The 14213-nt window shown below is 34.8% G+C and overlaps 1 protein-coding gene across 3 annotated transcripts in view; it reads right to left on the bottom strand.

Annotated features, from left to right (window-relative positions):
• Positions 1-78: 78 nt before the first annotated feature.
• MAN2A1 (mannosidase alpha class 2A member 1) overlaps positions 79-14213 on the bottom strand; it is a 112417-nt gene continuing 98282 nt past the window's right edge. For all 3 annotated transcript variants that reach the window (XM_061378075.1, XM_061378074.1, XM_061378076.1), the window contains 3 exons: positions 9292-9486; positions 3940-4050; positions 79-3009 (listed from right to left, as the gene is read on the bottom strand). In XM_061378075.1, coding sequence (XP_061234059.1) covers positions 2857-3009; positions 3940-4050; positions 9292-9486 — 459 coding nt within the window. In that variant the 3' untranslated portion in view covers positions 79-2856. The remainder of the gene's footprint in view (positions 3010-3939; positions 4051-9291; positions 9487-14213) is intronic.

The raw sequence follows: 14213 nt of genomic DNA, 5'->3' as shown, positions 1-14213 counted from the left end.
TCAACCTTGTTGTTTTTACCTTTGTATTTTTTTCTTTAAATTAGTTATGTTTAAGTCATTAATGACACTGAACACATATCACAGTAACACTATATTTTATTAGAGATCATGTTTTACATATCCCCATGAGATATAAAACCTTCCAAGAGAAAAGTATCAAAACCTTCAGTTGAAATCAGTTTATTTCAGACAATATGAGCAAATAAAGCGAATACATTTAAGATAAAGGAATGTAAAAGAAAATTCTGCACTGGTACAACTCTGGTATGGAAAGTAATTACAAGATTTAAACCCATTTCTTACACAACATTGTCTTTAAAACCCTACTGGAAGGAAAGTAAGGATGCTTGGTTCTCTTAACCAGTAGTTATAAACCCAGCAGCTTTAAAATAGAAAAAAAAAATGATTAAATTAGGTGGCCAATGCACAGAAAAAGTCAAGAACTGAAATATCCAATATAAAAAAATACAGCCTAACAATTTATTTAAAATTGTTCAAAATAATCCCAAACCCCATAAACAGTCACATTCTGAACCAATTAAAGTAGAATTTATTATCAGACTTTGACTGCAGTTTTGGCTTACTTAAGTATTTCAGGAAAGGATCCTAAATTGTTACACAAAAAAAGCAAGATAAAGGAACAAAGATTAAATCTACTGGCTAAGGAAGGCATCTTGATTGTACAGCTGATGATAAAAGATTGAATGCTATATGAAACATGTTTTGGAAGCAATTTTAACAGGCAAAATACTTTAAAATATTATTGCATCAAAATTTAACTTTTCTGCCTAACAAAACTAAAATAGTACTTTGACCGCGCTCTTGTACAGAACATGTAAGTCTCTGAGGCATTTTAATTCTGAGAATGCAAAAAAATAAATGTTATGGGAATTTTCTGCTGGCAAGCTTATCACGCTTTGAGTTCCAACAAGAAACAGTATTTTCAAATACTACACTTAATAAAAGTTAAGAGTACATGTTTATTGCATGAAAACATCCATTTACTGGATCTGATTTTCCACTTGTGGTTAGTGGTTCTTCTATTATTAACTTGCACCAGATCCTACCAAGTATTCCATTAATTACAAAACGCACAGAAGATTGAATTAAGTAGGGAAATCTATACAGTCTCAGAGATCCCAACTGTGATAATGCATGAAATTAAAGTTTCACTTTCGTTTTGTCTTAAGATAGCCTGTAGCTACATGATATAATTTGATACACTGTGGAATAACAATGATGAAATGAAATAACTGTAAGTAATACTACAGTTAGAAAACCAGTTTTTTACCAGTTATGATGACTTTTCATGCATTAGTATGAAACATAAGCAATGATGTATGGAAAAGTAATGCATAAGGCAAGAGATAGAAGAAAATTGTGAAAATAAATGAAGATTATAAAATGGGATCATATGTGAGCAGATATTTCTATACATTAACTGTAAACAGCAGTTCTACTTCGAGAAATATTTTTCACACTTGAATGGCTTCTGCACTAATTATGAGTTAAGTGAAGACAAAGCAAAAGTAAGACTCCATTCTTCAGTAATGTGAACACTGTCAAGGTGAACACTGGCAATGTAAGTGAGGTTGCAAATTTGAAAAATGTTAAAATATAGGCACATGATTCTGAATCAACAGGTCACCACAGTCTGCGATATGCAAGCACGTTCTGATGGGTTCGTCAACTATGCCTTGCTTACTATCAACTCTCTGCATCAAGCTGCAATTTCTCTATGAAAGCAGCTGAATTTAGATTTTACAGTGATTGTTTTTTTGTCTATTTCATGTTATGACATCATTTTAATACATTCAAATAGTCAAAATGTTCAAAACAACATAGCACAAACGTGGTGCAGATCAGAGTGTGGCCAGCATTGTCAAATAGGAGATACACAGCTTAAGTATTATATAAACTACCTTTCCCCCAAAACACTAACATAGACACCAAAATTGTAACAAGACATATCAAAAAATAAGGCACATTTATCTTGATATGGTAACCTTGAAATAGAAAACTCATTTCAAAGAACACTGTATCTGAGTTGTATAAAAAAAACTTGTATTCATGACAATTATTGACATTTCTCATCATACATGATAATGGAATAATTGCACATATCCCAGTGTGTCAAGTAACAAAATGGGAGTTTTATTAAACATTTCCATTGCAAAATTATTTTGTAGGTTCATATTTTCGTATTTACATAACTCAGGTGAATGGTAGAAGTACTAAATCTACCATCACTTATTACGAGTACTGTAGGCTTTCATTTTACCACAATTAATAATCCCCTTTTTGTTGAGTAAATTGAAATTAATTGTGGAATAAATTGAGATTATTGTCATTTATATAAACAATTGTAAATATTTGGACATTAGCTACTACATAAGAACATTTTATTCTATCTTATTCACAAGCTGCATCAGGACTTCTACACTAATCATTTGTACATAAATTCATCAAGGATCAGCAAAGAAGGCTGTTTAAAATCCAATCCCCTCTTTACGAAAATTAAAACACCAGAAACATAGTTAGCTAGCATTTAACCTGAGATTTAATCTGTTGAGAGGTTAACATCCTTAGAAATTTCTTCACTTGCTCCATTAACTTATCTGATGCTGCTACTATATGGAAGGGGAGGTGGGGTAAATAGAAACAAAAACCAGCCAAACAAAGTAAGTTGCTTGCAACATGGCTTTTCACTGTGTTGGTAAAAAAAAATTTATAGAATGCATGGTTCTCTCACAGTATCCAGAAACTGGAAAAATAATAATGTGCTTCTTATTGCACGCAAAACTTAGAGAAGATACAACTGCAGATTCCTCTTTATCTGAGTATTAAAGCCAGCTTTCATCTTAGCCGAATTCGGAACGTATTTATCTCCATAGAACTCATACTTATTTCACTTACATTTCTGGCATCTGGAGGTGAATGCATCAAAGATAAAGATGTGGGTGTAAGACTTTCCACTTTGAATTTGTTAAAGAGTTTATGCACCTTTATCTGGAAGGGAAAAAAAAAAGAAAAAAAAAAAAAAGGAGAGAACTATATTACTACATTTAGAAAATACCTTCAGAATCTCCAACAAGGATCCAAATGATACCCCTCCTTACAGGTATCAGCACAGCAATTCCCACATCAAATATGAACATTTTAAGTGTCATGTCTCAGATGCGACACAATAAATCAAGTCTTCTTAGGCACTGTTTACTTGCCACATTTCAAAGCAAGTAAATTAAATCAATATATTAAAAAACTGATTAGATATATTTGGATTAAAATTATCTTGTTTCCAAATAAAACAACACTTGGCTCTTCTGCTTAAAAGATAATCCCAAGCCAATTTCAAAATTTGATTCTGAAATTTATACAGATTCATAACTACCTACTCCATTTGTAACCTTCAGGACAAAGTTGCATGATTTATATTTCATAATTTTATGTATCACATCAATTCTATAGCAACTGCAAAACACTCATGTATTTGCAGTGGTGTAGGTCATGTAAGTGAGCAGGGGTAGACAAAGGACATGCTATAATCAGCAAGTTTTTAAAGTAACAGTCACATGGTTTGTGAATATGTTAATAATAGTAAAAAGATACTCTTCAGAATATGTAACTTGACTCTTTTTAGATAGTAAAGTTCTAAAACACTATTAAAAATTATTTGAAAAATACTGATCCATGTTTTATGAAAACAACAAGTACAGGAAGTTAATGAGATTAAAACTAACCTATAGGTTTACTTGTTAATGCCTACATGGTCATTCCCACGTACCAGCAGATCCATACCTTTATCAAATGGAAAACAGCTTTCAAGGTAAACTTAGCTATTATCCCAAAATTGTAACTCTTGAGACATAACTACCTAGACTTCAGCTATTAGTTGCCTTATATCAGTGTTTCTACAATACCTATAAAATGTTAGTTTACCTTTCCCTGAGTAGTGGAACAGAGCAGACCCAGGTCTTTGTTTGAAAATCTACAGTCAAAACCCTTTCTGTGAAGAATCAGAGCAGCTTCATCAGATGGCTCAATATCTACCTACAAATAAACAAAAGATTAGTCACAAAGTAGCAGAGCTAGAAGAACATTTCAGAACTTCATAAAATTATCATTACCTTACAGGGATGGAGCCATATATGCTTTAAACAATGTTCAGCATAATTAAGCTGTCATATTTCTTTTAATATTTAGAAGACTAAACATAGAAAGACCTAAACAGCAAGGCAGTTTAGATATACAAAGTCATACCTAAATACAAATGTAAGTTGTTAACCAAGGAGTTAAAGGCTCAGTAGATGCACATGTACAGCCTCAGAATTTAAGTAATCACAGTTTTATTAACTAGCTTCCTGGAAAAATTATCTGGCAAATACAAAAACCAAAGAGATTACATGCGAATTACAATAGCCAGCGAAAACTACCTATTGTAGTACCTACATTGTATGTTCTATTAAGCTTTCATTCTGCAAAGCTGCCCTGCAAAATCTAACATAGCTTAAAGTGTACATGAAACTTTACAATAAAAAGCAAATATTAAATAATTTTTTTGTTTCTCTAAGACATAAAGTGCTCTTGAACCTTATTAGGCATGAAAGAATAACCCAAGAATAACCCACAACCATAACTTCCTAGTGTGGACCAAACCAATAAAATTGCTTAGGATAAGTGGTCACAATGATAGCACAGAAGTGCTTCAAATCAGAATCATTTTGTGATACGTACTTCAGAATTGAAATGCATAGCCTAGAACTGGGTGGGTAACTTCAATTTATACAGAAATTTCATTTTTTTTCTTTTACATTACGATGCAGAAAACTAGTCTTGTACAGCAAGAGTATGAGAAAATAAATTCTTCACATTAACGATGAATGTGCATGCAAGCCATCCTAACACCATAGGAGTGGTACATGACAAGATTTCCTTCACAGAATTGTTGAGGTTGGAAAAGACCTTTAAGATCACTGAGTTCAACCATTAAACTAACACTTCCAAGTCCACCACCAAACAGTGGCATCACACCTAAACGTCTTTTAAATACCTGCAGGGATGGTGACTCAACCACTTCCCTGGGCAGCCTGTTCCACTGCTCAACACCTTTTCGTGAAAAAAATTTTTCTACTCTGCAATCTAAAACTTGAGGCCATTTCTTCTTGTCCTATCACTTGTTACTCGGGAGAAGAGACCAATACTTACCTACAACCTCTTTTCAGGTAATTGCAGAGAGCGGCAAGGTCCCCCCTGACACTTCTCTGCTCTGGACTAAACAATCCCAGTTTCCTCAGTCATAGGACTTGTTCTCCAGACTACTCACCAGCTCTTTGTTACTCTTTTTTGGATATACTCCAGCACCTCCATGTTTGTCTTGTAGCTGTATCACTACACTTACCTTAGTCATTTGTTTTCTATAATGCATTACGTAATTTCTTTGTTTTTTATATTATTCAGCTCTTCCATCCTGCCACATATATAATAATGGCATAAGAAAGATGGTATTCTCCACAGCCATACCAGGTTTTCAGGCTATTTTTCTCTAAATTATTTCTGGTTTACTCATTTTTATACTAGTGTTTTTTCCAAAAAATGCCACAAGCTAGGTTTGTTTACTTCAGTAAGTACTTGTTGCCTTGTAGAAATCTATGCCAGCAAGCATCAGGCACTTTCTGATGCTCCTGAAGGTGTAACAAACCAGAGAGGTCATAACCTAATTGGTCTTGGATCCAAACAGTTTTTTTCTTAGTAAAGGAGATCTTGGAACAGGTAGAACCAGCTTCTCTGAAATCCAGCATGACACAGCTTCATAATATTAAGTACTTGTTCAGAAAACAAAAAATGGTAAACTTGGTACATGGCAAAAAATAAACTTGTAAGTTTAAGACAGTAAAACTTGTTAAACTTGTAAGTTTAACATAGAAAAAACTTAACAGTATTTTCAGCTGAAATGAGACATTTTGCAGTAAAACACTGACTGGTAAAAACTTTGCACGGTTTATACATCTTGAATAAAACTTATGTTGAGATTTTCATGATAACATGAGCTTATAACGACCTAAACTCAGATTTTTAATGGTGTCTACAGTCAGCATATTCAAACAAGTTTACAGTACTTAATATCACTGATAGTTGAATAAGCTCTTATCCTGTTTATTGGAACACTTGTACCACTATTTACATTAAGTAAAATAACAATGATGATGTGACTAAATTATTTCCATCTCCAACTATGAAATACCCAACTTTGTTTTCATTGTTACTGATGCAACAGTGTTGCACTTAAAAGCAGACAGTTATGAACACAAAATAATACCGTCTGTTAAACATCAGATTAGTCAAATATTACAATTCATATCGCAAAAGCCTGAATTCCTATGGGGTAAATTCATGTTAAAAATGACAAGCCAGTAATGGGTATCTACAGTTTCTCTTATTACAGCAGAATTACTTTGTAGAAATCTGCATAACAAATGCATTTTGCATTTCAAATGATGGCATGAACATTTCTCTCTTAATTTTAAATTAAGTATTATTAAGATTCAAAAGACTGTAAATAGAAAGGTAATAAACAATTAATGAAGACTCCAGAAAAAGAGTTTTGGTAAGTATAAAGATCAACAATATAGTAGGTAACCTTTTAGAATTCCCAGAACTTTATCATGCATCCATGTGTAATCAATTAAGCTATTCTAAACTACTCTCATAGCATGTGTAAGACTAAGTTGCTCCAGCCTCTGCATCTATTTTAATTTGACTCTTCTCATATCTCTAGGTAAATTAGATTAAGTTTATAGAAACCTAAGAAATGTCTGAGCAAGGATGAGCCTAGTTTGCAACAAATACAACTTCTATGAAATGAATGAAAACCTGTAATAAATTCCTCTATTTCAATGAACAACATCTTTAACCTTCTAAAACTTCACAGCATTTTTCATATGACAAATATCCCCTAACTACTATCAAATCTCTGACGACCCTTCCTGGAAGAGCTGCCAAAATTTATTTTGATTCTGATCTCTGAGAAATAAAAATGCAGTTCTCACATCAAGTTTCTAGGTTAAAATAAATCCCAAATTGCTAGGCTTTCTCGTAAGCAGTATCCCATGGCAATGCTGCTAAAATTTTTAAGAGAAAGAAAAACCATTTATATGTTTTTTATCTGATTACTGTAAGCTAAGAGACATGCACTGAAACGTTTAAGCAATGTGACAAAAATATGTATTTATATTTTGTAAAAATGGACAAATGTACTCAGTTTTTATATCCTGAGACAGTCTATTTACAGTAGGTAAAATCTGTGTCAAACAACTCAAAAGAATTTTTTTAAATACAGCTCCAGTTTTTAAGTTTTATATTCCTCAGTCATTTGACTCTTCCATCACAAGAGCACGTATCTTGTAATCTTACAACAACAGCCAATATTCTTTCCACTGAGAGGAACAGAGTTTAAAGGGAAACTAGGAAACCCCTCACTTTTTTTTTATATCATTTATGCTTTAAGGCGTTTTCATGCATTCTGATTTCTACCTTAAGTCTTAATACTTTTTTAAATTCAGTACTCTTTTACGTGAAACTGCAATGATACAATTTCTTGAAAATCAACAGCTAAACCAATGGAGAAGTAGTCTACACTTCTGGAAAAAACTGCAATGCATCAATTAGCCAGAATTATGACACTTGTTATCCAGTTTCTTTGAAAACCAAAAAAGGAAAAAGAAGTTGAAGAGTGATTCAAAAAGACTTGTTTGGCATGCAAGAAATTATTTGCAAGGCATAGCAACATTTCTGCTGTAGGGAAGAACTGTCCTGTCTCTATAAAGATAGTGCTCCTATAGACTACTGATAGCTTTCATTTTGAAGTGCACACATTAAAGTTGTCTATAAAGTAATCATTGAAATATACAGTTGTGGACGGCAGAGAGATCATAACCTCAAATAATGTTATACCAGCTGGGATAGTGGCACTGGTGTACCCCAGATAAAATTGTAGATTCACTTGACTCTACGTTAACACTGAACTCAAAAAGTTTTGAGTTAACACTGAACTCAAAAAAAGCAGATAGAGCCAGCCTTCCACTTCACAGGTTTCATGGCCACATGACACAAACAAAGGGAGGAAATTTAGGCCTTGGAAAGGGAGAGGCTGCTTGTTCCTGAAGGTCTAAACTTGAGATGCTGAGGCAAGCAAGTTGTTTCATGAACTGAAAAGATTTTATAGTGAAATGTGGAACATACATTTCACATGAACATTAATTCAATACAAAGATTCCTCCTAACTATTCAAAGGCATAGACCTGCCTAAGAATTATTCCACTCTGAAATTAAAAATAAGAAACAGTCACAGCTGAAGAAGTATACATGAGACTAAATTACTAACAGAGAAAAATGTGACAAAGTCAACTGATTCTTTAAATCTAATACACGGATTAAGACTAAAAATGAACTATGATAAAATGAATATAATCTGAGGTTATTAGCGATGAGGAGTTCTACCAGCCACCATGGAGACTCTGAGGGAGAAGGGACAACTAGCTCATAAGTATCAAAGTGTAACAGTACTGGTGAGTGATATTGCAATACATCACATAGCTAATACACCCACATTTTAAAATGTGTTGAAAAACTGAAAAGAATTTACACAAGATGTACGAATAGTTCTACTTTACAGTTCATTAAAAAGAAAATTGAAACATGGTGGTTACAACTGTGTAGGTTCCTTTGCAAGGAAAAAAGTATTGAGTATGGAACAGTGTTTTTTTTGTGGTTGGTTTTCACAGAAACCAAGGATTGTAAGATGATGTCATAAAAATTAAAATAGGTATTGTGTTAAAGTATTTCTAAGCATAAATAATTTACTCCTATGGATTTCAGTATGTGGCAGATTTTCTTTAAGCCTTCCAAAATGGAATCAGGATTATCTAAAACCATATGCTTTATTTAAAAGACAAATTATATTTAATCCTTAATACAGAAGAGGCCAATATGGTATCATATGGTATATGGTCCCTTCTGCTCTTAAAATTTGGGAACACATTGAAACATGCCCCTTGCACGGACAAAATAATGCACTACGCTTATTATTATGTTGTGAAAAAAAAATCCTCTATTTCATGTTACTCACACACAAGCCTCTAGTTCTTGCAAATTTAGTAAAAAACAGTCATCATGCTGCAGTTTTTCATACCATATAACCCCTCCAAATCACTTTCCTAGAATAAAGTATTTGATTACACTGTATTAGTAAGCTATATCATATGTTTATTCATAAAAATAGTAGCTTGACCTTACCTTTGATTCGATTGTCCTTAGATTGACTATATGCATGTCACAAGGCATGGATGACATGAGTGGAGAAAAAGTATTTAGCATCTCTGGGACACTGGAATCAGCATATGTTGTCATTGGAATTACAGGATGATTTAAGAAATAAGAAGTCATATGGCTAAGAAGTGATGGAAAACTGACTGATGCCTTCTCTTGATTCTGCAAAATACAACAGAAAATATTTGTAAAATCAAGTTAATATACCATCAGGTCTAAATTTCAAAACCCACACACTATCTGTATGATTCTATTAATTCACTGGAAAAAATTAAAGACTATTTAATTACTTTTGGAAACTTATCATCATCCACTATTTCTCTTCTAGTACTAGGTATATGTCCTGTTTTTACGAATCATTAGTACATCTTTCAAAATGATAATTAGACAATACCTCACTTTACAACATTTCTCACTTTTATATGTTAGCCCTTGATGTGTAAACAATGCCATTTAGAGAAAGAAGCTAGCTACTACTTCAGCAAGTTGCTTCTCACTACTCAGTACCTTCCTGACTGCTGACAGTCAGCTAATGTTTTGCAGGATTCCTTTTCTGCATAGATTTTCTTTCCTGTATTTCTTACGTATTTTTTCAGATTCACCCAACTTGCCTCTTACATCCCTCTTTCTTTTTAAATCTAAGTGCTAAAACTGCTGAAAGAAATGGCAACTAGCATTTTTGTGCTGGCCTACAATGCAAAAGATTTCTTTTAGCAGTCTTATTCAATGTCATCCCAGCAGGAACCGAATGGACTCTCCCCTAAGACTTGACAAGTTTTTTACTTTCCCAAGTTCGGTATTTGCAGTGCTTTTACATGTCTGCAGAAGCTGTGTTACAAACCTGAGGTGATCAAGTCCTACATATTCACAACAGCTAGTTAAATGTCCCTAGAAGCCAGAAAATAAAAGAAACTTTAAAAAGGTGTTTTCTGTTACAGGATGTCAGTGAAGATACAGCAGAAATGGATGAAAACTTACTTTGCTCTTATTTTTCCTTGCATACTTAATCAGACAAATCACTGTTTAAGGTTAAAGAGGTGATTTTTACGGAAAACTCTGCAGAAAGTTAACTGAAAAAAAGAGTATCTTAAAGACTGATATCTAAAATTTGCTTTTCATGATAGGCTGAAAACATGGAAATAAAAAATGGGAGATACTTAACAGAAAAGGGAGGATTATTTAACAGCTTATAAAGGACATGCACAAAAGTAATTCCTGGTTTTGGGGTGCACATGCATGTATGAATATTTATTTATAACTCTGCAGCAGCTTTAAATAGATCTGACAGTGTAGCAATTGAAAATATGCCACAGTTGAATTGATGCAAGATGGTAATTTCTGTGGTGTTTCTCTTTGTAATGACTACACTGTTTGCCTCTCTGTAAGCTCCTAAGCATTGAGGCTAATAATTTTACAGATTGATTACGACCTCCAAATTACTTTCCGAAAATGGTAACACTTGATAGCTGTAGGGGATTGCTCCTCCATGCACCTCACTACATTTGTTTACATTGAATTCCATCTGCCACCTTACTGCTTGCTTAATGTCTTGAGTCTTCCAATTCCTCAGTTACCCTTGATTTTTTTTTTTTATTACCTTGAATAGTTCAAGATCACTGGCAAACTTCGTTATCATTATTTCCTTTTTTCCCAATTAAAGTATGAGCAAGCTTGCTCTAAGTATGCTAAAGCTAAAGTCTTTTGCTCAAGTGACTGCATGTATGCCCTACCCACAGGGAATATGAGCATATACACGTTATTTCAAAGAAAAATTCACTGTCTCACACCAAAAGGAACACAGTTTACTCTGTTGCCACAGAAATGCTAGAGTCAGTCAAAACATTTTATCACCAGTTTTCTTACTATTATTTATTTCCCTGTAAAATAAGTTGACTGCTTGCACCTGAAAACTTGGGGAAAAAAAATAAGTCTTCTAGAATTTCCTTCAAATTGCACATGAAACAGTCAAATAACTTATTATAATATTTAAAATAGACAGCCTTATTTTATATCTATATAGATTTATAGATATAAAAGATGTTTCAAAAGCCCTTGCAACTGGTGAACGGTAACAATGGACAACAAGGAGGCTGAGGTACTCAACATTTTTGCCTCAGGCTTTACTGGCAAGCTTTCTCCCCACACCTCTCAAGTGGATGAACTGCAAGGCACAAACTGGGGGAGTAAAGTCTCTCTCACTGTAAGCGAGGATCAGGTTCATGACCATTTGAGGAACCTGAACACACACAAATCTACGGGACCTGATGAAATCCATCCCAGAATCCTGAGGGAATTGGCTGATGTATTTGCCAATCCACTCTCCATGGTATTTGAGAATTCATGGCAATCAGGAGAGGTCCCTGGTGGCTGCAAAAGGGGCAATATCACACTCATTTTTAAAAGGGTAGAAAGGAAGACCCTGGGAACTACTGACCTGCCAGCTCACCTCTGTGCCTGAGAAGATCATAGAACAGATCCTCCTAGGAGCTATGCTAAGGTACATGGAGGACAGGGAGGTGGTGATCCAAGACAGCCAGCATAGCTTCACCTAAGAAACATCCAGCCTGTCGAACCTAGCGGCCTTCTATGATGGACTTACTACTATGGACTATAGGTATGGTCTATGTGGTCTTCTGTAAAGCCTGTGACACAGTCCCCCACAACATTCTTCTCTCTAAACTGGAGAGATACTGATTTGATGTCTGGACTGGTTGGTGTATAAGGAATTGTCTGGATGGTCACATCAGTTTGCAGATGACACCAACCTGAGTGGTGTAGTTGACACATCTGAGGGATGGGATGCCATCTAAAAAGACTTAGGCAAGCTCGAGAAGTGGGCCCATGAGAACTTCAGGAGGTTCAATGGGACCAAGTGCAAGGTCCTACACTTGGGTGGGGGCAACCCCTGGTATTAATACAGTCTGGGGATGAAGTGATTGAGAGTACACCTGAGCAGAAGGACTCGAGACCTTTCTGAAAACTTCTGTTACATGTACAGGACAATACCATGTACAAAAACACAAGCATGACACCCATGGGTCAAAATCTTGCCCAAATCCCAGAGATGAAAAGTAGAATTAAAAAATGGGAGCAAGTTTGTATACTGACTGATGTGAAATTAAACAAATTGCTATGGTAAAACTATCAGATCAATCCTCAGCATTGTCTAGGAAAAGACAGCACAGGACAGGACTAAATCCTTCAAAACCCTCTCCAAAGCTAATGGAAGTAATGTGAATAAAAAAAGGTATTATTAAAGATGCAGTAATGCATTTTGCAACTGAGAAACCAGGAATTATCAAATGAAAGACATGGAAAACTTTGAAGAAGAATGTGCATAGGAGATAACGATTTCCTATTCATGGTCAATAGGCCAAAATTCTCAAACTGTAGCAGAACTACAGTGTTCAATTGTCAGATTCTAGAAATCTCAATTGTCAGATTCTAGAAATCACCAAGGATTGCAGAGAAACACAGTCTTGAAGGGCACTGGCAATATTAGAAGCAGAGCTGATCCAACTTGCTTATTCCTGCTCCTGCTGTACTTAGATGTTTTATCACAGGCATAGCATTGTACTTAAGTACTATCTACTTAAAACTTTGAAAAGCTGCACTAAGATATAGGTGGAGATTTTATCTTGAACCTTGTATTCCCACATCTGGATGACAAGTCATCTTGGGATGACTGCACCAACAGAACTGTAATATGTAATAGCAGTGGGAATGGAGAGCACAGCAGATGTCAGAAGCTGCCAGAAGAGCAGTGGAAACAGGGTTTTGGAAACACTGGGAAGACAGGTTTTGGAAACACTGTGAAGACAAGCTCTCACAGAGGATCTACAAGGGATGCTTTAAATCTCCCTCCTAGGCACCTAAGCAGTATCAAAAGATTACTTATTTCCTCTCTCAATCTAGTGATCCAAAATTTAAACACGACTCTGGGGAATGGGAAAGATGGGAAGGGTTTGCACATACAGACAACGAATTTGGAAAAAGTTACTCTATATGCACATTCACTGTGTGGGTGGCTTTCAGCAGTATCCTGCTCATGCTAAGTCAGAAGATGCAGTCCCACAGTCTCTATCTAACTAAAGTACTGCTCTCTCAAACATGGCACTACTTCCTCAACTTCAATGACAGCGTTTAGCACTTGAAGTGTGAATGGAGCTCCACTGGCAGCCTTACCAACATTATGTACTGGCAAGATTCTGACAAATGCCACTAATGCAGCTGAGTGCTGGCTTAATGAGCTCTAATCAAAGCAAACACTGACTTTTTTAACTACTTTACAGCACATTCGTTCACAATTATCCAACTGAAAACTGAGTTGAAATACAACTTCTTGGATGACTGTGCAATAGATGTAAACAAATCTTTGTATAGGATCTTTCCTTGTCATTGAAAGTAAAGTGAGTAACTCTAGAATAAACAAACAAATCACACTCCAGTATACCTTAGGTTAAAAATTTGCAACAAGTCTTAAGACTAGCCTTGTCTATAAAAAGCAAAATCATATTGGAAGTTGTTTTGGAAATAAGCTATTTTATTGGTAAATGGAAGATGGAACAGTTTAAAAAAAGACTCGAAGGGTTTTCTGGCATGAGTTTAAATTGAGGAAATTAGGTCCTTAATTAGAGAGGGAAAACACCAATTAGACTCTTCAGAAATCATTTAGTAATTGAATGGAAGAAAGAAATGGAAAATACTAGAGAGAAGAAAGTAAAGCTGAAGAGCTGATAACTGGAGTTCAGTTGAGCTAACAGGGAAACAATTAACTCTTCAGCACAGACTAGTAGTCTAAACTTTCCCATATGAAAGAAAAAGAAACTGAGGCAAAAAGAATATAAAATCCCCAAACTTGGCTATTTACTCCTCTTGTCTAGATTCTG

Source organism: Neopsephotus bourkii, unplaced genomic scaffold (assembly GCF_033783945.1).
Source record: "Neopsephotus bourkii isolate Nb327-2 ecotype Australia unplaced genomic scaffold, CSIRO-AGI_Nbou_v1 NB_1764, whole genome shotgun sequence".
Taxonomy (NCBI): domain Eukaryota; kingdom Metazoa; phylum Chordata; class Aves; order Psittaciformes; family Psittacidae; genus Neopsephotus; species Neopsephotus bourkii.
The sequence above is the reverse complement of the archived record's forward strand: the minus strand, read 5'-3'. Positions and strand labels throughout refer to the sequence as shown.